The 26458-nt window shown below is 32.1% G+C and overlaps 2 protein-coding genes across 8 annotated transcripts; one reads left to right on the top strand and one right to left on the bottom strand.

Annotated features, from left to right (window-relative positions):
- Positions 1-11975: 11975 nt before the first annotated feature.
- On the top strand, positions 11976-14347 carry LOC129305004 (pentatricopeptide repeat-containing protein At2g17525, mitochondrial). Of its 3 annotated transcripts, none has more exons than XM_054944897.1 (2): positions 11976-12446; positions 12586-14347. In XM_054944897.1, exons 1-2 carry the CDS (start codon positions 12342-12344, stop codon positions 14308-14310), a joined length of 1830 nt encoding a protein of 609 aa, XP_054800872.1. In that variant the 5' UTR covers positions 11976-12341; the 3' UTR covers positions 14311-14347. The 3 variants fall into 3 exon arrangements, with proteins under 3 accessions (XP_054800872.1, XP_054800871.1, XP_054800873.1); XM_054944898.1 differs by having other exon boundaries at positions 11978-12446; positions 12831-14347; XM_054944896.1 differs by having other exon boundaries at positions 11977-14347.
- Positions 14348-16062: 1715 nt separating this feature from the next.
- On the bottom strand, positions 16063-21307 carry LOC129307429 (myb family transcription factor PHL7-like). 5 transcript variants are annotated; one of them, XM_054948388.1, is made up of 8 exons: positions 21042-21307; positions 20692-20791; positions 19208-19438; positions 18613-18689; positions 18486-18528; positions 18261-18318; positions 17828-17897; positions 16063-16865 (listed from the first exon to the last, which is right to left on the bottom strand). In XM_054948388.1, the coding sequence occupies exons 3-8, from the start codon at positions 19425-19427 to the stop codon at positions 16323-16325; spliced, it is 1011 nt and encodes a 336-aa protein (XP_054804363.1). In that variant the 5' UTR covers positions 19428-19438; positions 20692-20791; positions 21042-21307; the 3' UTR covers positions 16063-16322. The 5 variants fall into 5 exon arrangements, with proteins under 5 accessions (XP_054804363.1, XP_054804364.1, XP_054804362.1 ...); XM_054948389.1 differs by having other exon boundaries at positions 19208-19410; XM_054948387.1 differs by lacking the exon at positions 20692-20791 and adding an exon at positions 19552-19845.
- Between the last annotated feature and the right edge of the window lie 5151 nt (positions 21308-26458).

Genomic DNA, 26458 nt, shown 5'->3' with positions numbered 1-26458 from the left:
ATTGAGGAATATTTGGAATCTCATAAAAACCCTTTAAATTGATCGTTTGAGCTCAAACTTAATTATTTATATAGGCATTGGAAGCATGGAAAAGTTTTGGAAAGCAAACCACTTTAAAACAGGGCCAAAAATGTCATTTTTGAGTGTTTTGGTCCGTGCACCACGGCTCGTGGTCTATGCGCCGCGGCTTGTGGCACAAAAAGACAAGTTTCCTCGCTGTACCATGTCGTCGCGGCTTGCGCGAAATGCGCCGCGGCACACCTGTCCATAACAACAATGTTGTCATGATAGCTTTTCTAAACAAACTTCAAACAAGCCCCATTTTCACATATGATATTCAATTGGAGTAATTCAAGCGCCCACGTGAAGTTTATTCAATAAGCTAACTAATGGTACAAGTTTCATTACAATCCGATACCGTATGAGAATTTTAAACACTTAAATGCAAAAGTCAGTTTTTCAAAAAAAATTTCAACCATCCAAGTACCCAAAACTCATAACTTATACCATTAACCTATTGTAAGGCTTGAACCAAGTTCAATAGACCAAAATATACTTGAGTGACCAATCAAATACACAAAAATATACTAAACACAAAATTTGGCCACTCAATGGCCATTTTGCCCAATATGGCCAAAATGCACAATTAGCACTACAAGCACTATTTGACCTCTATTGCCACATAATACATTACCAATACATTATCACCACTTAGATAAAACATTCCTTGCACTTGTATTAGTATTTTAGTCCATCATCACAAAAATTACTACATATTCACCTCACATACCATATTAGGCTAAAATACAAATATAGTATGAAATAAGTGCAACCAATCAAAATGATATGCAGTCCTAGTTAGTAACATATAATATCATATAACAAATTTATGTACACCACTCAAACCAAAATCGGGCATTACTATTAGATGTAGCAAATCTACAAATCCTTGCCCGATTCCTTCCCACGCTCAATCTCAGCTGTAGAACCTGTAAAAATGATAATCCACGGGGTAAGATAAAAATATCAGTAACTAAGATAATCTACATTATTGATTAACAAGCTAAGTTATAAACAAGTATTAAAATAAGTGACATAATCACATCATATAAAATCACCACAAATTGCATGCATGATCCCTAACCATTCGGTCTTCCAATACTCCCCACCGAACTAATAGGCTATTTTATAGAACCAAATCACATGTATGATCCCCAAGCTCACCATCCATGGTAGGACTACCCGGCCAAGATGTCCTAAACTACTTCCGAACTACTGTTTCCCCCTATTCAAGTAATTGGGGTGTCATTACTCCAACACTGCATCCTATGGATGCTAAGGAGCATAGTCTCCAACTCCGCACCCTTTTAAGTACTAAGGAGAGTAATTCTCCAACACTGCACCCATTTTCAGGCACTAAGGAGAGTAAATGCTGCACCTGATATCCGGAGGTGCCAGTAATGCCATATGGACTTAAATATTTACTATCTCCACTAGGGTGACCTCCCACCCTCTAATATGCTACATTTCACTACATATCTCTACTTGACCATGCATAAACAACTTTCTAAACAAATATAATAAAACCATTACTATTTACTTCAAAAATATAGAATTTCATAAAGCAATACTCCATTCATTTTCTAAAATAGATAACCTTTAAGGAATTTATACATATATACTCAACAATTCATAGAAAATCAACTTGAGAATAACTTATACAAGGTAATAAACAATGCAAATTATCTAGTTACCTCAACCCTTTTGTTACTAAAAAGGTTACCTGTGGTACTAATTCTCTTCTTGTGTCAAGGTAAATCTTCCCATACCACAATCTACATCAACATGTATTATACGTTAATTTTTAATTAACACAAGCACTATTAGCTAATAATAATCTCCCAATTCTCCCACTTCTCACTCAAATTCTTAATAAATAGACTTGTCAAAATTAGAATTTGTTTACTTCATCCCTTCAAGTCTCCTTCTAACTCTATCATAACATAAAACTCAATATCTCAACTTGTCATACTTCAACACCCTATGATCAAGATAAAGCTTGATCCAACTTTCACTAAACAATAAAGTAGCTTCATATTACTACATATCCAAGATCAATAAACCTAAATTAAACCTTTAGAGTTAATAGAAACCTTCAAAACATTGACTCATGGCTTAATCCCATCAGACCAAATTCTCACTCTTCCAATTCCCATGGAAAATGAGATGAAAAGGTAGAAGAGAAGGGTAGGAAACTTACCCAAGAGTTTGAAGGCTCAAATAATCTTCAAAATCCTTCCAAATTGATGCCCTAGTAGTGCCCAAAGTTTTCCCCTTCATGCTCTAAGTTTTCCACCCTAAAATCTGAGTTTTTCTCCTGATTCCCGAAAATTTAAGTTGCCTGCTGTGCCATGCACCACAGTGCATGCCACGTAAGCCGCGGCTCATAGTGCAGCGAGTAATAACTTGATTTTACTCCCCCTAATGCTTCCCGACTTGATCCGACTTTCATCCTATCTCAATCTAGAACCAAATATGACCTAAAAATCTAATTAGCCACCCAAAAACATAATTAAATAAATTAATCATATTTTTAACTAATTTATCCCTTAATTAATCCATTTTTTTTAGATTTGAAGTTTTAGGATGTTACACAAGACATGTCAGAACTTCACCAATTTTGCTGTCATTTGTGTGCAACATGTTGTAGTGCTTGGGTGCCTGAGCTACTGTATATGGCACAGAGAGTAACATGCCATGGTGCAGCGTGCACAAGCCACAACGCATTACCTTGTTCTGCAACAAATGTGTTGTTTTTCAATTGTTTTCATTCTTTTTCACTCCTTTAAGGTATTCCATGTTTCCGTAACTTGTTTTTACTCTGATTGATAAGTTAATGGATAATTTGAACATGTTTCAACTTTAAAAAACTTAGGATCCCTTGATTTGAAAACTAAAACTTAGTAATCTACTTAATGGGTTAATCCTTTGATTACTATGAGTTTTATTAGTTAATTGTATTTAACAGGGTAAAATTTTACACAAAACTTAATTTACACAATTAAGTGACAATTATAAATTATCACTCCAATAAACCCCAAAATTATTACTCTTAAAATCCTTATCTAACAACTTCAACCCCTCCAGCACACTCCAACAATCATATTTAGCATTTAAACACACTAATATCACCAATAATTTACCCGCATTATCCCGACACTATCAACTCTCACATAAGATTCATTCAAACCCTAGCTAAAAATTTTAAATCACTATAAAACCCATAAAGCTAAGGTTAGATGCTTGATTTAACTTTTCACAACCTTAACTAAGTTAATGGGTTTGGTTCAAACCTAAAGAAACCAAAATTAAATCCCCCATTTCCCTAAAGTTAGAAATTTCTTACAAAAAGGAGGGAATGGGAATATGAAACTTACCCAATAATGATTCAAGCTCTAAAAGTCATCCAAACTAGTCTAGAGGTTGTGCCCTAGCAACCACCGATCATTTTCCATCATCTCCTAGCGATTTCTCTTATCCCATTTTTGATTTTCACTCTAATTCGTGAGTCTGATAAATACAAATTTTGTGCATAAGTCACGACGCATTGGCGAGTCCGCCACAACGCATGGCAGAAAAAGTCCCACATGTTTTGGGTCTCTCTCTCCATGCTACGGCTGGTTAGAACAATGACCTGGCCTTCTTCTAAGGCTGCCAAGGATCCATTAAGTACATTAGTCTCCTAAAAATGTTATTAATTAAAACTTCACTTAATTACCATTATACCCTTCTAAACACCTAAAGTTCCCAAAATTGAAATCTAGGATGTTACAACTTGGTCCCAATTACTTTTTAATTTTTTTTCTTTTGTTTTAATTGAGAGGATTAGTTAAAGCAACAAAAAATCATGCCACTATCACTCATAATTTTAAATTCACATACACATTTTCATTTCATCCCATTTTCTCTCACTTGTTCTTGAGTGTTCTTCATTTTCTCTCATCTTCTTCCAAACGTCCACAAAACTCCTCCACCATTCTCATCCCCTCACTTGGCTGACTAAACTCCATCCATTTGCAAGGAGATTGAAGCTTAGATTCTACTATTTTCATAGAGCTCAACTTGGCTAGGTCAAGCTTCTTGGAGAGCAAGATGATGATGGTGTCTTCTAGCTAATCTCTCAATGGAATCTTACGAAAGATTTGATGGAAAAGGAGCATTGAATATTATCTTTCGCTAAGCTCAACTTAATCCTCATTTAATTTCATTTTAATTTGTAAACTATTACTATGGTTGATTTGTAGTTCATCTTGACTCTAGTTTCATAGTTGGTTTGAATGGTTGTATTAGAACATAATTGTTGACTTAATTTCTCTCTCCTTTTGTCATTGGAATTTCGGCCACCATGCCACATGATGTAAATATGATTTTGAAGTGGAGTTGGTCTTGCATTAACTTTGCATTAGTTGTGTTTAGTAAATGCTTGATTTAATGCTTAAGTTACATAGTCTTGTGCTTGAGTTACCTTTGGGTCATGGAATTAGGGAAGGGAAACTTGACTAAATACTTGGTTAATTTCTAAGCTAAGCTAGTTACTTAACAGCTTGCAATCAGTACTTAGAGAATTAAATTGGGGAGGCTAGATTGCTTAAGATAGTTGTCTTAAGTAGTCATCATTTTTAACCAAGGGGGAGAAGTTTGATTAAGCTGCCACATTCATTTGTAAGCTAAAATTATTTCATTAGCAATGTCCCAAGGTTCCTACTTTAATTGGAGAGTTCATTAATCACATTTAGGTTTAGTTTTCACTTTAAATTCACTACTTAATTAGGTAACAACTTCAATCTTTTGGCTAATCTATTCATTTAGTTTACTTGCCTAGGTACTTAGGATCACTTTCTTGTAAGAAGACCTACGGTTTGCCTAAATACTATATTTAAGTTAGTTCTAGTTAATTTTGAGGGTTAAGCAACTCCACCAATCAAGGTAATCGAAGAAAATTTAGTTTGTGCATTTATTTTTTAATTAGTTATAGCCATTTATAATTGAATAGAAGATATGAGCATGTTTTTGAATATATTAAAGAATGAAAATTGTGGCATAGAGTTAATATTTAAAGATTTTATTGTGAAAAAAAATTTGATAGTGTGAAATTATTTCTTGTGCTTTATTTAAGCATGATTTGAAGAAAAGATGGATTTGGGAAGTGATGAAATTGTTATAGGAGTGTAGGAGAGTATGAGAAGTAATGTAATGACCTTAATTTTTAAATTACACAAAATTTTATCTCAACTGATATTTTATTTAATTGTTTTAGTTCTATGATAAATGAAGATTAGTGACCTAGTAGAATTTACGCTAGAAGCTTATCTGAAGGTTCGGAGTTTGAATTATATTAAGTAAAATTTTAGTTTTAATTTGTTTTAAAGTTCAGAAAAAATTATCAAAGTACTTGTGTCTTTTATGTAATAATAGAAAAAGTTGTGCCACTTTTTATCATTTTCCCAATTTTCCATTTTGTCCAGACTTTTCCTTCTCTTCTCAATCATTCAAATAACAGAGCAGTGAGAGAGGAAGGGATCATGTCAGTTCTTCATAGCTCTTCTCCTCTTCCCTGTCGCATCTCCTTCGACCTCACAGTTAGCTTTGTTCTTCCTCGTTGCCACGTCCGCCACTAGGAGAGTGCCGTCACCGAAATCTTACCTTGCCCACCGCCTTGTTTCTTTTTTATTTTTTTTCCTGCTTTACTGCTGATCCTTTCTCCTTCTCGTCTCTTCGACTACTCAACGATGTAAGCTTCTTCCTTCTTCGTGGCGTCATTTATGTGCTGGAGTGTGGAACTTACCCTTCTTCTTCCTTGTTCGTGATGCTATCATGGTTTGAAGAAAATTTAAATTTTTCTCTGACTTTGTGGTGGTTGATTGAGGTGAGGACCTTCGAATTTTTCCCTTCCTCATTGATTTGTGTATATAATTAAGCGATAAATATTGTAAAAATTTTCCCTTGTTCTTCACTCTGTTACCGCGTGCATTTAATGGGGAGGGCAAGTTGATATCAACTTGAAAATTTTAGAATTAAGAGTAAGATAAAGATGGATGGCTTTGGTATCCTTAGAGTTAAAATTGATTTTTGTTAAAGGAATTTATTGTGGGAAGCTATATTAATTCAAATATTTCCTTAGAGCTCAAGTTTGACTTAAGAATTAAAGGATGAGGAGAAAGTGGTACTAAAAGAATTTGAATTTGTAGTGAACATGTATGGGTGCTACCAAGAGATTTGTGGAAATGCTTGAAAGAAGAAATCTATGGAAATAATGTAACTAAATTGGCATAATATAGCTTGGAGGAATATATGTGCAAGAAGTGGCTTGAGCTATTGATTGAAATTTAAAAATACCAAAATAGGAGAAAGGATTGCATAGGATACTTGTATAGTATTTTATTAAGTCTAAAGGAAATATAAGAATGGTTGATTGGTTTATTATGGTTTATAGTTGAAAATGGGCCATAAGGAGGCATGAGAATGAATTGAGATTTGTCAAATGGTTTAACTAACTCAAGTGCATTTGGAACATAATTAACTAGAGTATTATCTATGACATTATTCGGAGTGAATTTAAATTCTCACTAAGTGATTGAAAAATTACTTGATAAATGATTTCAGAATTATGATTTATTTGTCAGGAATTAATGGCATCATTAGAATTAAAGTGAAAAGATAAGAGAAGCAAGCTTTAGAATTCTTGGGAAACTCTCAGGTGAGTGGGTAGTGTCCCAAGTAATTTCTTACAAAGTATTTATAAAATTTCTTTATTTGAATTTTTATAGCATTTCTTTATAAGTTGCATAAATATTCTTGTCAATTTTATTTTTATAATTTATGCAATTCTTTTTACTTACCTCACTTTTATATTAATTGGTTTATTATGGAATTAGCTTTATTTTCATTAAGAATTATGCTATTATTAAAAAAAAAGTTTAGATCCGATACGTTATAACTGATTATTTATTCTAAAGATTTTTATTTTTTTAAAAGTTTATAATTTATATGATAGTTATTAATATAGTGATTCGTGCATGGAGAACAATGAAAAAAAATTTAATAGTTGAGTATTATAGTTTGAAAGGAACAATTTTTAATGAATGTTTCAAACTCATGCATGCTTGATTTAATTAGAGGGACTGAGTTTAGAACATTGGATGCTAACGGCAGTTCCGTTAGCCCTTGGCGCGCCATGGTACACTTAGCTAGCAGGGTGCATTAGAGGTGCTAGCCCCGTGTGCGGGCCAACACACGTGGAATGGAGGATGTAGTTTTGTAGATATAATCCATGCCTGTTATTCGTGAGCTTTATGCTTGCGCTTATTTTTTTTCGTGGCTTCTTGCCACGTCGGATATGTTATTTATCCTCGTGAACTGTGTGTCCACGTCTGTTAATTGTTCTGATTAAGTCCCGCTAAAGAAGGGATTTTAAAACTATTTTTTTAAAAATTTAATCTCAGGAAGTAAACTGCTGTGCTTTTTACTAAATATGGATGTTATATTGAGTAATATATATATATATATATATATCCCAAGATGTTTAAGTATGTGTTGAAATTTAATAATTTGAAATTTGAAATTTTAATAATTTCATTTGTATTTATATAGTCTTGGTTTATATTATCTTTAATTAATTATTTTAGTAAATTCATAATTAGCTCATTGATTCCTTTTCATTATTTCCTTCAACTATGAATCGGGACACTACCTACCGAAAAAATTTTCTTTGGTCTCAGATATTGAAATTGACCCTACATCTCCTGCTGATTACTGAGGGACAATTGTTTTTGAAACCGTAGAAGTATGTGTTAATTACTTTTGATGTAAATATATTTTATATTATGAAATTGTAACTTAGTGCTCCACGTATACCGTAATAAGGTCCTAGTTTTATTTTGTTAATATATAATCTGCTAGTGTGAAGCTATTTTCCTTTGTTATTGTAAGAATTTGGGGAGGTTCAAGTTACAGAGGAGACTCTGTTGAAATTTTTACAAAATATTTAAGAATTTACAAATTATATATATATATATATAAAATACATATCGATAATTCAACTTAATTTCTAGTTAATTAAGGCTTGTGAATGTGAGGTTATCTCATATTCCGTGCCAGTCATACCTTTAGTATTAGGGGTGTGACAAGTAATGAGTGATACATATATGCCATGTAGAGAACTTGATGAATAATTGCATATATTATGTGTTAACCATAATTTCATTGCATGATCATTTAAGGCAAGGGTTTTGCATATAGGAAGAGGAGTAGATAATGAAAATCCACGTGGTAAGGTTGCCATTCGAAGCTTGATGGCTTGCCTCTTTATTTTATTGTCCTACTTTTTCTTTGAGAGACTTTCCTACTTGTTTATCGAGGGACTCAAACATAACTAGTCTCTACTGGTTTATGAGGAAACTAGATTAAGAGTACAATACCTCATGGTTTTAGTATTAGGGAAAACCATGACTCACAAGTGAGTGTAGTAGCCTTAGTAAGGTAACTCCTCACAAGTGAAAGGCTTAGGTAGTTTGATGACAAAAATAAATCCTACTAAATAGCCACTAGCTTCATGCCAGAGATATCAAAAAAAAGTGTAAGGTTGGTATTGATCATGCATATCATTATATGGCCACATGTTTGTTATTTTTATAGTCTTTCACATTTTAAAAAGAGCAAATGTTTGTTAGTGTTGTGACCCTTGCATGTAAAATAATCTAATGTCATATGGTTATTAGTTTTATGGCTATGTGAATTGGGTGATTTAATATGTGAATATATTTCATTTGAATATGACATTTGCATCACTATAATTAATTAACATGTATTTGTATAGGCTAGATTAACCTTGGTTATTGAGTGGTTGTAGTCACCCTTCTCTCTACAATATTACAGTACTAGCTCAACAGACAGGACTAAGAAAAACAATTAGATGCTTAAGATTTTTATCCTAGATTTGTAAGAATTGTTAATTTAAGTGTTAATGTGTATAATTTATCTTAATAATGCCAACTAGGAGATTACATGTTTTTCCTTACTTGTACCATTTAATTATTGATCTAAGTTTTGTAGCCCTAGATTGTATATGAATTAAATGTGAAATCTAAATAGGACCAAAATATTTGTACAAGTAAAGAGTGAGTATATTTGTGAATGATGGTGAATTGAGTATATTTGTGAATGATGGTGAATTAGATGTAAAATTACATGATTGAGACTTCCCCTATCATTTTTTAGATTAAAGGGTTGAGTATTAAAAATATATTGTACATATTATTAGAGTGTTGTGGTGTGTTGCATAAGTCTTATTGAGTTTGAGAGTCTAGGAGTAGTTGTGAGCTTATGGCACTTGGTTATGATTTTGGACACCCTAATTATCTTTTGAAAGTAAAAATAAGTGAGTTTGCTTTTTGGTGTCTAACTTTTGATTAGGAAATGATTTGAATGTAAAACTAATACCATTAGCTAGAGCTCGAAGAAAGTTTTCTATAAATAGCTAGGTCACCTCAATTAGATATTAGACAAAGAAATTGAGCCAATTGAAAGTCTAGCCAAAAAATCTACCATGATAGCATGTTACTATCATGGGTTCTGCATTTTACATCGCACGTAAAATTTTATGCCACAATGTATTTTGTCAAAATCATTATTTTTTCTCTTTTGACCCTAATTTAATGTTATCTTACCTTTTATAATGTTTATGTTTTTGTATACAGGTTTTGCTTTGATTTTAGTTTATGGAATGATTTTATAGTATTTTAAATTTTAAAAACTTATGATCCCATTTATGTAATGATTTACTTGGATTAGTCCCGTGATTATCTCATTTTTGGAGTCAGTTATGAATTAGTAAGGGAGAACTTGCATGTTGTGCACAACCATATCCACACAGCAAAACTTAGAAGACTCAAAGGAATTTAGGAAGAGGACAAATGCATTTTTGGATGTCAAAGAGAAGAAAGTTTACCGCATTTATTTTGTGATTGTGTTCATGCTAAAGATAGGTGATCTAAGCTTGTCTTAAGGAAATTTTAGGAAAAGTTTTGTAATCTAAAGGATCAAGATTGGGTAAAATGGAACCTTAGTAAGGACTTGAGCAATATTATGGTCAAAAACATCTCATGGAGTGCCCTTTTTTCATGTTTGTTGGGATATTTGGGTTAGTAGATGTAAGCAAATATTTGGTAAGGAAAATGAGATGATTTCTGCTAACCCCCTTAGTGTTTATTTTTGGGCTCTTCAAGACTTTGGAATTCAACAGTTCATGCAAATGCACAAAAAAGCAAGCACCCAATCTATCTAGAGCTACCATACTAACACAAATACATTCACTTTAGATACAAATGCATCAATCATACAAGACAAAGGTAGCACAATTGGAGGCATCATTAGACAACCAAGTGATAGATGGATCTTGGGCTTCTGCTTACAAACAAAATTGTTGCCACCTATTATTATAGAGGTAAAAGACCAAAAGCTATAACCACTGGTTTACATTACTGCTAGAAATTGGGAATTGGGAAGGTCAACGTTGTCTCTAATTGTGTCAACGCCAACAACCTAATCTTGAGAGACTCCCAACAAAGCCATCCTTTTTTAGACATTATTCAGAAAGCTAAATTGATCTTAGGTAGAGATTAGTTTATTAATCTTAATTTTATCCATAGGGACTTTGTCAGAAATGTAGATGCTTTAGCTAAGTTTGTGAACACTTCGTCTTTGGAGAGTCATTTCTTTAATAATCATCCTCCATTTTATATTAGGCAAGAGGAAGAAGGGATGAGAAATGACCAAATTGATATATTCTGAGTATTGATCTTTTGATTATAATGAAGCGTTTTCCACTCAAAAAAAAAAAAAAGGATCAGCCTTGTAAAGCCAAATAAATAGATCAAGACAAAACACACACCTCATAGTAATTAACAAGACCAAAACTGAAAAATAGAAAAATGAAACATCAAGCGTTAATTAAATCTGCACACTCAATTGCCAAACTAGCCGAAGTAATATAAGGCTTGTTTGTTTTAACTTATTTTATGAAAAAAAATCACTTATTTTTTGAAAAAAATTATTTTGTGAGTTTTTATTATGTTTGTTTAAAATTTTGAAAATAATCAAAATATGAAAACAGGTATATTTTTTATTATGTTAACAAGCTACTTTAAATAGCTTTTAAAAATAATTTAATGTGGTAGGTAAGAGAAAATGTTTTAAAGAAGTGAGATACATGAAGATATTATAAAATTTTTTTATAAAAAAAAAATCAAGGAAGATATTATAAAATTTAAAAATAACTAATTAATAATTATTTTTTATTATTAAAATTAAATATAAAATAATGTCTGTTTTTTATAAAATATCTATAAAATAAACCTCTTTTTATAAAATCTCTAAACTACCTAAAAATTATTGTTTAATCTTAAAAAAAGGGCTCATAATCTATCCAATGCTATTCATAAGTCATTTTAACTTTATTCATGATAACTAAAAAATAAATCTTATTAATTTTTTTTAAAATTTAATAATTTTTTATTTTTATTTTTATTAAATATACATATTTTAATAACATACTTTTTTTTATTACTATTCATTAAAAATAAAAGAAAAATAATTATAATAAAATGTTAACATGTCTTATAGATAAGATTAAAAAAATCATCCTACCATTTAGAAAACATAAATAGATATGGTCTTTTTTTACTGTCAATTAGTAATATAATATAAAAATACAGGTTGAATCGTTCAATTTAATTATTAAATTGTTAAACGAGTTTTGGTCATGACTCAATTAAACTAATTTTGATCACGATTTTACTATAATTTTCACTTTTAACCATTACCCTCGAACCAGTATCTTAAAGGTCTGATTTTGAAAGATTTTCACTGTTAGGCGTGTGGAATTCTAGAAGATGTGGAATTGCTAGTGAAACATTCCCGTCTGGGCAAGGTTTTATTTGGGACCTTCTAGACTCGTGATCATTAGGGTGATTTGCTTGGGCCTCATTATCAAAGGAAGCACCTCGGTTACAAGTGGGAATAAGGTATTTGAAATTGGTGCTGGATGTTATCTCATTTGTGGAATACTTGAGTAGAAAATCTATCCTCCTGGTTTCTGTAAAATTTAGCAGTAAAAGGGTCTTCACAAGTCCCAGGATTCTCTGTTGAGTCGGGCTGAAAGAAGAGAACTATCATGGATCATGATTGTAAATTGCATAAGCACCTCTGTGGTTTTGGTGGCAGTGGAAAACCTGTGGCGCGCTGGAGTGAAGGCCATTGGCAGGGAAGGGAAGCATAGACATTGAATGAAACACACAGAAGCAACGGCTCTCGATGCGCAAGTTCTACAACCCCTCTGTATCCCATTCATCCTCCTTGACCTTGAGCCGTCGTGCTTCTCCGAATCCCAGGTTTCTTCTTCTCATCGTCCATTTGAAAAATTCCTTTTCATCATCATCATCATCATCTTCTTCTTCTTCACATTCTTCCCTTGTTCCTACCCACGAACATGTTTCTCATCTTATACTGGAGCAAAAATCTGCCTCCCAGGCTCTGCAAACTTTCAAGTGGGCCGCTGAACTCCCTCAGTTTGCCCACTCGCAATCCACCTACCGTGCCTTGATTTATAAGCTCTGCACTTTCCGTCGTTTCGATACCGTCAAGCAACTGCTCGATGAAATGCCTCACTCGGTTGGTTCTCCCCCTGGCGAGGATATATTTATCACCATTATTCGTGGCCTCGGGCGCGCAAGAATGATTCGGCAGCTCATTAAAATTGTTGGTTTGGTTTATAGGTTCCATAGCAAGCCATCATTGAAGATTTTCAATTCGATACTGGATGTTCTCGTGAAGGAGGATATCGACATAGCTAGGGAGTTTTATCGGAAGAATATGATGGGAAGTGGTATTGAAGGTGATTATTATACTTTCGGGATTTTAATGAAAGGGCTTTGCTTCACCAACAGAATTAGTGAGTGTTTTAAGCTGTTGCAGTTGATGAAATCTCGGGGAATCATACCAAACACCGTGATTTATAACACTTTAATCCATGCACTTTGCAGGAATGGCAAAGTTGGGAGAGCTAGAAGCTTGATGAATGAAATGGAGGAGCCCAACGATGTAACATATAACATACTGATTTCTGGATATTGTAAAGAAGAGAATCTAATTCAAGCTCTTGTGCTACTAGAGAAGAGCTTTGGTATGGGTTTTGTGCCTGATGTTGTTACAACAACTAAGGTTGTGGAAATTCTGTGCAATGTTGGGCGTGTGACGGAGGCTGTTGAGGTTTTAGAGAGAGTTGAGGGCATGGGAGGTGCAGTGGATGTAGTGGCTTATAACACTCTAATAAAGGGCTTTTGTAAGGTGGGAAAAGCAAAAGTTGGGCTTCATTTCTTGAAGCAGATGGAGAATAAAGGTATCCTTCCAAATGTGGATACCTATAATGTTCTGATATCTGGTTTTCTTGAGTCTAGGATGTTAGATGTGGCTTTCAATCTTTTTAATGATATGAAAACAGATGGGTTAGGATGGAACTTCGTTACCTTTGACACAATGATTAGAGGGTTGTGTTCAGAAGGAAGGTTTGAAGATGGTATAATGATTTTGGAACTAATGGAAGACAGCAACGAGGGATCTAGAGGGCGTATCAGTCCTTATAACAGCATAATATATGGTCTATTTAAGCATAATCGTTCAAATGAGGCATTTGAATTTCTAAGAATGATGGGAAAATTGTTTCCTAGAGCTGTTAATAGAAGCTTGGAGATTTTTAGATGCTGCAAGGAGAGGGCTGTTGAAGATGCAAAGAAGGTATATGACCAAATGATTAAAGAAGGCGGGGTTCCAAGTATTCTCGTTTATGACTGCCTTGTTCGAGAATTTTCCCGAGAAGGTTGTGTACGCGAAGCAATCGAGTTGATGAATGAAATGGTTGCTAATAATTGTTTTCCAGTACCATCCACCTCCAATGCTATCATCACCGGTTTTTGTAGTCAGGGAAAAGCTGATAGTGCCCTGAAGTTCATGGAAGACATTGTTACAAGAGGATTTGTACCGAACAGAGAAACTTATGGTCCTCTGATTGATATCTTCTGTGAGAAGGGGGAACTCCAGAAAGCCTTACACCTCCTTGTAGAAATGATAGATAAGGGCATTATTCCTGATTATTGCATTTGGAATTCTATGCTATTTTGTATTAGCCAAGAAAAATATTTCGAGGATAAGAATCCGTTCAATTTAGATCACCTTATCTGGCAGATTGTGGAGATCTAAAATTGTATCCAATGGTATTTTCACTATACTATTGTAATATTTGATTGAATTGTCGTTAAACTATAGATGGAACCAGTTACTTTCATATTTGATGGACAAAACAAGTCATGGCTCGTTGCCTGGTCAAACACTCCTTTGCAAATGAGCATAAATATGTAAATAAAAATGGAGCATCGTCGAAATGAACTTTCCAGGTATAGTCCACTGTGATTAATGGGATATGAATTTCAGATTAAGAATATGGTTATTTAACATTGCTGCTGACCACACCTTCAAAGGACTACTAATGTCTTATCTTTTTATAAGCAAGATTTCGCAGGCAGCTAACAACAATTGAGTAGTTGAGCGGGACTAATTCTCCCTCACTTGTTCATTAGGAGCAGCCAGGTTTTCCACCACCAAGTTATCCTGGTTTTGAAAGACCATATTGTAGGGCCATCCTCCTTTCATATTACGGAAGTACTGATATAAATTTTTATCATGAAATGCGGTCGTATTATTGCCTTCCCTTGTCAATTATGAACACAAGAATCACTTATATTTATTCAATTATGATAGCTTCTGTTTTACAATTCAATTATGAAGTGAATCTAAGTCTTCTCTTGTCAAAAAGTAAAAATCTAATAAACATACTCCCTCCCTCCGGTCTGATTTATAGATCGCATTTTAAAAGAGCGAATTGGTCCATTTTATAAGTTGTTAGGTTGATGGAGATATTTTGTTTCAAATGAAATTCCCAAACTACACTTCTCTTCACTTTACCTTTCTAAACTACGACAATTTGTCTATATCATTTCCTTTTCATCTTCTCTCTCTTCACTTCTAGTTGTCGAACGCCTCTCTTCTGGTCGATGTTGGCTGTAATCTCATTGTTCAATCTCGTCATTCCTCTTCCATCAAGTAGCTGTTCGTTGCAATCTTGTTGTTCAAGCCCTGCTTTGTGTTGAATGGAAAATGGTTGAGTCTGTCACGAAATAAATTGATGGGGTGTATAGTTGATGATTCTTTTGATGGGAAAGAAGAAGTTTTTCCATTATTCAACCTCTTTGAATTAGAAGATCTTGAGAGTACCTCATCCAAACAATGCTTCATTTGCATCTTCAAACTTTGTTGAGGGGAGCATAAAAAGAAAGTTCACTCATTTGATTTGAATGAAGAAGTGAGCAATGACAATGACAATACGATTCTAGGGTTTGGGAAAGCAAGTAAATACTAGGATGAGTATTTAAATCCAAGGACATGTTGCAGACTTCATTTGCCCATTTACTTTATCGTCCCCACCATTTTCCTCATTCTCTCACATGGCTAAAGCATTTAAATCAAAAGAGAAGCATCATTTTTTCATGGTGGAAGACCCACTTGTTGTCCCCTTTTATTTCTATATTTTGTGTTTTTATGCCTGTAATGTGACTCCCTTTTAAATGGTTGGATCTCACTTTTTCATCCCCTGCCAAATCAAAAAAATTCCCATTCATTTCAGTTCTTTCACCCACAACTATGATTTGTTTTTATATGATTACAAATAGAGAGACAGAAAAATAATATCACATGATTTATTCACTTTTTACTTTTTACTTTTGAATTATATTTAAAATTTCACTTACTTTTACTTCTCAATACTTTTATTATTTTGATATTGATAAGATTAGAAAAAATAACTTAGAAATAGAATTGAAAAGAGTATCTTTTTTATCCAAGCAAGGAATCTGTTAAACGCAGAGCAGTACACTTTCTGTGCTGGACAAACGAAGATACCAGAACTAACCCATCAACATTCAGATGATACAGTGATGAACAAGTGTAAGGAACAGATTACAAGAAAGTGGAGATCAAACCAATTTACATAATGTCTCTGAATGTAATTAAAACGTGGAAATTTAGCTAACTGTTTAAACCTAGTGACGTTAGGAATTTATCATGAAAAGGATCTTTGATCTATCAAGTCATTCACCCAACTAACCTCAGATGATAGTAGGTATAGTCCTAATACAGAAGCCAAATATTACAGTCAATCACAGATTTCCCCCGCCAACCTTCTTCAGTTCCCCGTCACTTCTGGTAGATATTCCTAGTGAAGGATCAAACTGCTCCAGCGTAGGAAACACACTGTTCAATTGCTGACTTGATGACATGCTTGACTCAAGTATATGATGTGGAAGCACCATTTCTGCTTTAGAAAATGCTCCTTCCAAGCTCACCCTTTGCTTTTTTATCATCCTCTTCTCTCTAGGGCTATTGATAGGGGAACCAGCAGGGCAGCCAGAATCAGGCGTTAATGGTTCGTTGTGGGATGAAAAGGATTCGTCGATTGAGAGACTCTTTGCCGGAGCACGTTCTTTAGTAGCTTTTTCCTGAAGGGGGCACTCAGATGTAGGGGCAGGAGTTGATGGGTCATTCTCATTGTCAGGGTCTTGGCAGGCGTCACCTGGCACTGAGTCTGCATCCCCTGAGCCGGGTGCTTGGGAAAGAACACCACTGAGCCGCTGGTGTTCTTCAATTATCTTCTTCAAGTATTTGCCCTGGGCTTCAATCCGAAGTTGTAGCTGTCTCTGAACCTGTTTCACATAAAACATCAGAAAAATTGCATCTTAGCCCATGATATTGTTATTTTAAGTTTAAAGCATCTTAACCCTTTATTCATCTTTATTCTATCTGTTTTCCTTCACATGATTGAAAGGAGAAACCTTTATGCAAGGTAGAAAAGTATTTTCTAGGAAACAAATGGGAGATGCACCAATCCCAATTTCTTTCTTGGTACATTTCAAATTTTTCTTTCTAGAAAGCATTTTTCCATGTACTAAACATTAAGTTAGAATAAATTTGCGACTTGATGGTTATAATGTTTGGCAGTCAACTACCAAGACACAAGTTCAATCCACCAGAACAGGCAAGCAGAAAACTAGACTTGACATTTAATTTAAAAAAAAAATAGTAATCGCCATCCCTACTTTATTTAAGACGACGATAACAACAACAATAAGCCTTATCCCACTAGGTGGGGTCGGCTACATGATTATTTAGGACAAATGTAATTAAAAAAAAAAGAAGAAGAAGAAGCTTATTCATATTTTTAATATCTAAGCATGTTAGAAATAAGTGTTTAGGCAACCTGAGCAACTAAACTTTCCATCTATGCAGGGAAGGGATGCCCTTTTTGAATAACATATAGACTTTTAATATGTTTTGCTGTGTCTGTGTTCGTCTCAATGCCCATGCTTCCTAACCTATACACAATGTGGCTTCGGCCTGCTAAAGACGGTTATCTTTCATATTTTCTTCATTGGTTCAAACTCTACCCACTCAACTTAATCCACAAGAAAACATTCACACTTGGGGCTATAAAACACAGAAGAGACTATCAGAATTTGTATAATCAAACCCAATCCAATGAATGGCAAGAATCAGAAAGAACTTTATCTTGTGTTCTGATTAAATTCAATAGGATTGAATTGAAAGTATCATTACTCAAAATTTGCCAAGAAAATGTACAAATTAGATATTACAAGGAAAAACTTGCCTCCAATTGCTCATGTAATCGCTTCTGCACCTCCATTTGCAGCTTTAGAGCTTCAGTAATCTGCATCCCTCTGCAAATAGAAGGGTATGCCCACTAGTAAGTTTCTAATTCATCCCACCAGATCTCATGAACCGATGAAAATATTAAAATACAAAAAAACATGCCTTACCCTAGGATAATTTTGGAGGCACTAAACGTATAGAAATAGCTTTCACTTTTAACATGGAAAAAAAAAAAAAAACAGGCTTATATTTGACTCAACTATGATAAAGCAAATCAGATGGATGATGTTTTGCTCAACGTGTACTGGTAACAAGTATAGTTGTTTTTCTCTTTTATGTTAAGCTTTCACAAATATGTACAGGCTGTCTTCATTCATCCATCAAATTGCTTATGTGTGAGAATAAAAAGGCAAAAGAGCAGCCATACTCACGGTGAACCATCTAGATTGGAAAGCATATCCCCTGTTTCTTTCTTGTCGGCTTTTTTCCCTACCATTAACAAAATAAAATAAAAAGGTATCACCAACATTCTACAATAATATGATCATGAAGGTTAGAGCTTGAAATTAATCAGCCTAATGGGCTTACAAAAACCCGTCAATACACTGTAAAATTGATTAACATTTGAAACCAGAACTAGGGCTAGATGGACCTACCATCAAATGAGGAGTCAGGGAGGTATTTAGCAAGACGATATTTCTGTATGCATTAGACAATTCGTGTGAATAAAAATTATTGGCACAGCATAACCATTATAGGAACCAGCCCTAAAGTACACATTACCTGCAGATGGCTTTTGACGTGATATATTGTTAAGCCTTGTACACCCATCACTCTAAGGACACCTTTTGGTGTGGCACCTGGGAAAAGGTTATTAGAAATTTAGATTATATTATAAGGTATTTAATTTCATGCAAGGATCTTCATCCAACATTGCAGAGATCCAGCCAAGAATTTAACAGACATCTGATGCACGTGTGTAGGCAGATCTGGCATTATACCTTCTACTGTCCAAGCAACTTATACCCCAAAAAAAAAAAAAAAAAACTCATTTCACCCTTCCAAAGTGTCATTAGGTAGCCATGCTCATCCAATAATTTTTTTGTGAAAAGAGTTCCTTGTTTACACACACACACAAACATATATATATATATATAAAGATAAGGAAATAAAACAAGAACAGAAGCTAACAGCTAAAAAATATCCAGTAATGAGTTTAAATTGATGAAAAACAACGCACTTTTATTCCAATAGGTGCTATACAACAGGATGGACATTCTATTATATAAGAAAATCTTTTTTTTTTTTTTGGGGGGGGGACAAGAAGAAGAAACCATCTCCACTCTCCAGTTAACTAAATATAGGTAAGGTAACTCACGATCAGGCCCACCAAGCTGCGCCACAGCATCAACAAAGCGTTCGTGGAGCTCATGTGTCCAGCGTAGCCGTTGCTTTGAGCTCAGATTGGAATTGTTTGCGAAACTGTTCCCTCCATTGATTGGTTCCATTGTACTTCCACCACAATCAAACTGCTGACCATGCACCAATGTGTTGCTTCCAAGTAGACTTAAACTAGGGACACTGTTTCGTTGATACATTTGTCATTTATCTGACAGAAATAAAATATAAGTAAAATAAAGTATGAGAATTATTGTTAACATCTCAAACTACACCACAAGTGGAGAAAAGTAAGCTGATGAAAATTAGGTCAGGCATCCACACCTATAGACTCAAACTTGAACCATTGTTGAGGCTTCAATTTATATATGACATTGTTTGACTTCATACCTAGGCCCTTTAGAAGCAAGGGGGAAATCAAAGTGAAAAAGCCACAAGCCTCACTGATGATCAGTTCGACACCAGAACTGAGACTATACACAATGGTGGTGGCCCAAAATAAGAATAACTTCAAGAGCCACGTTGGATTTCCCTAGTCTAATAAATGCATACGGTTCTCTCATCTTTTCATGTCAACAAACGTGCGATGAGTTCCTTTCTCAGAACCCAATTGTCAACCTGAATCACGCAATTTACATGTTCAATCAATTTGTGATATTGTCAGGCATGAACATATTTGGTACAGCATCTAGAACCCATCAACCACCCACTCATATGACCAGAAAGCGTATAATTCTGAGTGGACTTGGAATCATATACTCAGATGTAGAATGAGACATTTTTCTATGAACATGGAAAACTATAAAAACAGTTATAAATTTATATTCTAATAAATAGACCCAAGAAAATGTAATTCTGTCTGGTAACACCTAATTTCCATCTCCTGTAGGAGGTGCGCAACATCATCAACCTAAATATCTAAATCGGGGAAAGCATTAAGCAAGAGACTTAGGCCCGTGCAGGATAAGGTCCTTTTGATTCTGTTCTCTTTTTAATTATTTCAATGATCAACATTAACTATTCTAGCTTGCTTGTTACTGTGACTCCTTGGTTGGATTTTGTCAGCTGTCATGAAATGATCATCCCATACTTCCCAGAAATGCTAACAGGATTACATTGAGACAGTAATACCAAACGATGAGATCCTAAGAGAAGAGATGATAGACATAATAAGATATGAGATGATCTAAGTAAGAATTAGGAGAATGATACAGACCAGGACAGCATGAGATGCCTAATCCCACGTTAAGCAGCATAGAAGAAATAGGCGAACCATCATTTTCACATGCTAGGGGAATTTATTGAAGAGAGCAACTAAAGAATGTTGCAAACTTGGAAAGCATTAAAGCTGACTAAGTTTCAACACATATAAACCTCCGAATCAGCAAACAAACCCGAAAGTGAAGTTTCAATACCCAAACGTGAAGAATTACACAAATACTAGCCGAAACGACAGAAACTCACGATATCATAATTGGCTAGGGTTTTGATAAAAAGGATTAGGACACCGATAAAGTTTGAAAATTTTCCATCGCACCGAACGAAAGACAGAAACGCCAGATTCCTGAGCGCCAAGCATACAAAATTAAGAAAAAGGAATGAGAAAAGTGAAAATAAAATCCAGAAAAAAGAGAGAAAACAAAAACAAAACCAGCTTGAGGAGGTAAAGAAAGAGAGAGGAACAAAGCAGATACGAATTTAAAGAAGAAACAAATGCAGAGCAGCAGCTACAGAAAGAAGCTGAGAAATGATTGAAATGGAAGAAATAAAAACAAAAAACGAAAGGGGAAAAAAAACTCGGAAGCTGTACATACCAGATCTAGGAAATCCAGGACGTGGAAAATATTGCAGTGTGGCTCCTTCAAAGACGGAGGAGTGATGTGGCCGAGCGTTGTTGGGTCCGAAGCTTTACGATATAATGCAGGCAGTAGCAGACGTCGGGCAGTGTTCAGAAAGATAATAAGAACAAAGAGAGAGACTGAAAAGCGAAGAAGCTGTTGCGTTGTTTTATGTTTGACCATTACACCTACACTGCACATTACCCACTCAAACCAAACCTAACCAACCAACCACGCTTTTCAATTTCGCACTTCAAATTCAAACCTCTCCCCTTTTCAGGTTTTACTCCGTTGCTATTTCCATTTCGCCATCGAACTGTGTCCTCGGACTCGGTTTCGATTTTCCGCTTCATTTTTCTACTATTGCAAGCTACTCCGTATTGAATTATAAAATAATTAAGACAGTATATAATAATGATATTTTATATATTTATTTTTTAAAATAATTATATAAATTTTAAAAATTATCCTTTATTTAAGTTAACTTAAATTTACACATTTATTAATTATTATGTTACAATAATTTCAATTATTTGAAGGGTAATATTTGAAAAACATGACTAATAAAATCTTATTTTTATTAAATTATCTTATATTTTAGGGGGGAAGTACTAGAGTTGGGTATTTAGTAATTTCGTCATCCATGCAATAAAATCAAATAAAAATAATTTTTGAAATCCAAACCCAAATTAAATGAAATATATGTATGTATATAATATATATATATATATAAACATATATTTGATCTAAAATAATATAGCTAAAATGAATATTTAATTCTTCAATTTTAAACAAAGTTTAAAAAAAAATTTACATTAAAATTTTAAATATTTTTAAATATTAATATATTTTTTGAACAAAAGTAAATATTAATATGTTAAATTTAATTTTTAAAATAACAATAAAAAATATAAAAAATAATCATTTAAAATTAATAATATTAGAATTAAAAGACTAAAAAAATAATTTATAAAATGAAAAGGTTAAATTAAAATTTTATAAAAAGTTAGAAGACAAAAAATAACCTTTAGCCAACATAATAATTACAGAAATATTATAATTATTATATGGAAAAAATATCTTATACAAACAATTTGTTACATATATGTATAAAAATCAATAACCAATATTCCCTCCATTCAAAAATATAAGATATTTTTAATTGAATCTCACCTTTCAATAAAATAGTTACCTATTTTTTAACCAACCATATCTTTTCATATTTACTCCTATTAAACACTCTATAATAAATATAAAGTCATTATCAATAGGGATACTTTAAAAAAAAAAGGCAATAATCACACCTTAAAAAATTAAAAATATTTTATATTTTTAAATACTCAACTCCTTAAAAAATGTACCTCTTCAAATATTGGCAATCGGTTGACCATTGACAAGATTTTGAAGACTTCCATGCATTGCACGTTTGGTTGTCTAGAACAGCTATAAAATTCTCATTAAGAAAAGAATAGGTAATAAAATAAAATGATCTTTTCATTAAAAAAATGTATTGATAATTTTCTAGTAAAAGTTTATTTCATATTTTTTAATTTTAAATATATTGACCAGAATATTCTATTTTTAAAATTTTTATAAAGTAAGAAAATATCTTTAAATTAATGAAAAAGTTTTGATAATAATTATATTAAAATATGAATTTTCTTGTTTTAAAATTTTTTTTGTGTATATCATAAATAAATAAAAATAATATATATATAATTTTAATAAATATTAAAAATGATAATTTACTTAAAATTAGTTTTCAAAAATGAATATTATTATTTATTGATTATTGATTAACGTGTTCAACCAAATATTGATTTCCTTTCTTAGAAACAGATCTAATTATAGAGGTCAAAACCATGATTACTTAAAAATATCCAAACACTTCTATTACATATCAAAATAAATTATGAATCAAATACCATTTTTTTCTAAAAATATCTAAATATCTATTAGACATGATAAATTCAATTTTAAATTCAAACTTATGATTTTTTTTAAAATATCTTAAAACCTCTAGGTGTGTTTGAATTTCAATTAAAAAAATTAATTATGAAAAAATTGATTAATGAAACGTGGTTATTTGAATAATATTTTTTAACATTGATTTTGCAAAATCAATTCACCGAATGGAAGAAAAATTAGATTTTTTTTTCAAGAACCAAATGATGAAGTTTGTAAAAATCAGGAGTGTTTGGTTAACTTATATAAAATAGAGTTTCAAAAAATAAATGGAGTTTAGAAAAATATAAAGGTGTTTGGATAACTTTTTCCAAAGCCATAGTTTTGGATCTCATAATTGATTCTAGAAGAGTATTCAAGCATGCCTTCTATACATGCTAAAATCAATAACGAATTCAAAAACATGATTTACAAAATAAATTTGATTTTTGCATAATTTTTTAAAAAGGTATGATTGAAAAATTGAAGTGAAGGATAAGTAATGATATGCCTCTTTGGACAAGCCTAAATAATGAATTATGCAAGTTCACACCATGATTTTGACAAAAAACACTTGAACATACATGTTACATGTTACAATTAATTATGAATTCAAAATTATGTTTTTTTAAATATATTCAAATATTTATTATACATATTAAAATCGATTATAAATGCAAAAGCATAGTATTTTGAAAATATATCCAAACACCTCTATATATATCAAAATCAATTATATCAACCCAAAAATATGATTTGTAAAACAATTTATATGATTTTTAAAAAATTATAATTAAGAAATAGGTAATAATAGATTATGAGATAACTATGGTTTTAGATTCACAGTTAATTTTGGCATATACAAGAATGTTCATATGTTTTTAAGAAAACTATAATTGTGAATTCATAATTGATTTTGATATTGCATATGAACATTTGGATATTTTAAAAAAAAACTATAGTTTTGAATTTATAATTGATTTTGGCATGTAATAGAGTATTGGAATATATTTTCACAAAATTATGGTTTTATTTAATTTTCAATTATGCTTAAAATATACTTTATAAATCAAATATATCACATAACATAATGAATTATATTTAAAATCATACATATTAATTAATTTTTTTCTTATAAATATCCAAATGGACTGGTAAGAATGATTGATATTAATTAATTTTTCAGGTGAATGTGAAGGTTTGTTTTTTTCTTTTTACAAATTGTAAATTCCATTCATAAAAAAAAAATGCATACATCAGTTCAAGAGATTCTTGAAAAATAGCCACTTTATGAAAAGGTTTTATCCATCTAGTATCAAAACATTTGGATGAGAAAAAAAAGGGAAGCCTTATAATTATACACTTAAGGAACAACAATAAAAACAACCTTTTTGGATAAGCTTCCATAGTTGATTAAATGTACCAACACTCAAACACCCTCATTTTTACATAATGAATTATCTTAATTCAAACCATGATTTGGCTTAAGCTGTAATGAATAGCCTCTAAGTACCGATTATATGTATTGGAGTGGAGCAATATTAGAGTCTTTTAATCGACCAATAAAACTCTCAAGTGAAAATGTCCTTGTCCATCACTTTCTCCTCTCTCCATGACTTCTCTCTGTTTTGTTATATTACAATTAAAAGAAAGAACAAAAAAGTTATAACTTCCTCTTCCAACATACAAAAGTGTCACTTTTCTTTATCTACATATAGTTTGTTTGCAAAATATTTTTGAGATCATTAGTCATTAATTATTCTAAACCTGAATATTTATAATTATATTTTTTCCTTTTATTGAAATTATTTAAACTTTGATGTATTGATTTATTTTTTATATAGATAAAATTATTAATATTACAATATAATATAATTTGAATTTTTATTATTAATCAATACACACACACATAAAAATCAATGTCTTCTATTGTAATTTATACCTCTAAAATTGATTCTGAATAAATCATCCAAACATTTTTAATTTTATTAAAATTAATTTTAAAAAAATAATATCCAAACATGATCACTTTATAATATAATCAATTATAATCAAAATTAATAATATTAATCAATTTTTTTATAATCAATTATATCCAATTGAAATCTAAACAAGCCTATAAAATTTGAAAAAAATTGGAGGTATTTGGTTAGCTTCTATGAAATGGAGTTTTAAGAACCAAATGGAGTTTGAAAAAATTAAGAGTGTTGGATAACTTTTTCTAAAACCCTGATTTTTGACCTCATTGTTGATTCTAGAGAAGTATCCAAACAGGCCCCCTATACATATTAAAATCAATTACAAACAAAAACATATGATTTGTAAAATAATTTATATGATTTTCACATAAATTTTTAGAAAGGTATAATTGAAAAACTCAAGTGAAAAATAAGTAATGGTTTGCCTCTTTGGATTAGCCTAAATGAGCAATTATACAAGTTCGAACCATGGTTTTGACAAAATACACCTAAACACACTTGTTATATGTTAAAATTAATTATGAATTTAAAATTTTATTTTTCTAAAATATCCAAGCACCCATTACACATACCATAATTAATTTTAAATGTAAAATCATGATTTTTTGAAAAAATAATTCAATTGTAAGGTCTTCCTTACTAATTACTAATTAAGTCTAAAACTCAAGTAATCTAGAGTTTATCACAAGGTACGGTTGCCAAGTTGTAAAAATTACAATTTAGGAATCCTAAGTTTTTAAAATTTAAGGGGTTGTTTAAAATTATTTTTATTTTATTGTTCTGAGAACTAATGTTTTGTAAAACACGTTTTGAGAAAAAAAAATAATTAAAATATGTGTTTTTCTCATTATCTCTTGTTCTCCAAAACAACAATTCCAAAACACTTTAAAAGTTGTTTTCATTTTTATATTCTCCAAAATAATTTTTTTTATTTTTTGAAATACTTTTTAAAAAACATTACTAAATAATTTTTTTGTTCTCCTATTCTGGAGAACAGAAAACTATTCCCACAATAAGTTTTCAAACAGGTCCTAATACTCTCCAAAGTATCTTTTTAAGTCAAAAATCAAAGTTTAACTAGTATGCAGAAGCATGAGATCAAAAAAAACAAAGAATCAAGCACTTGCACAAAAGTTAAGAATAGTAATTCAGTGCAGAGTAGAGACGTGTGCCATGGCTTGTAAGCCTCTGTGCCATATGTGCAGCTCATGCTCAATGCATCATGGCTCATTATACAGTTTTGACAACATTATTGACTAGGGAGAACTTTCAACACTCTCCCTTTCTCCATCTAACATTCAATTGAGGTAATCTAAATGTCTACAGAAAGCATTTTTTTCTAGTTCTAGCTATTAGCTTTGGTTTCACAATCAAGTTATGTAATGTCCGCCTTGATATTACTAGGATAACACTCTTACATGTCGTTGTGATAATTAGGATTAAATAAAATCCTAAGAAGAAGTTATCACA

The sequence above is a fragment of the Prosopis cineraria genome, unplaced genomic scaffold, assembly GCF_029017545.1.
Source record: "Prosopis cineraria cultivar Desert tree isolate PC_DT_omini unplaced genomic scaffold, ASM2901754v1 PC3, whole genome shotgun sequence".
Classification (NCBI taxonomy): domain Eukaryota; kingdom Viridiplantae; phylum Streptophyta; class Magnoliopsida; order Fabales; family Fabaceae; genus Prosopis; species Prosopis cineraria.
This window is presented reverse-complemented; position numbering and strand designations above follow the sequence as displayed.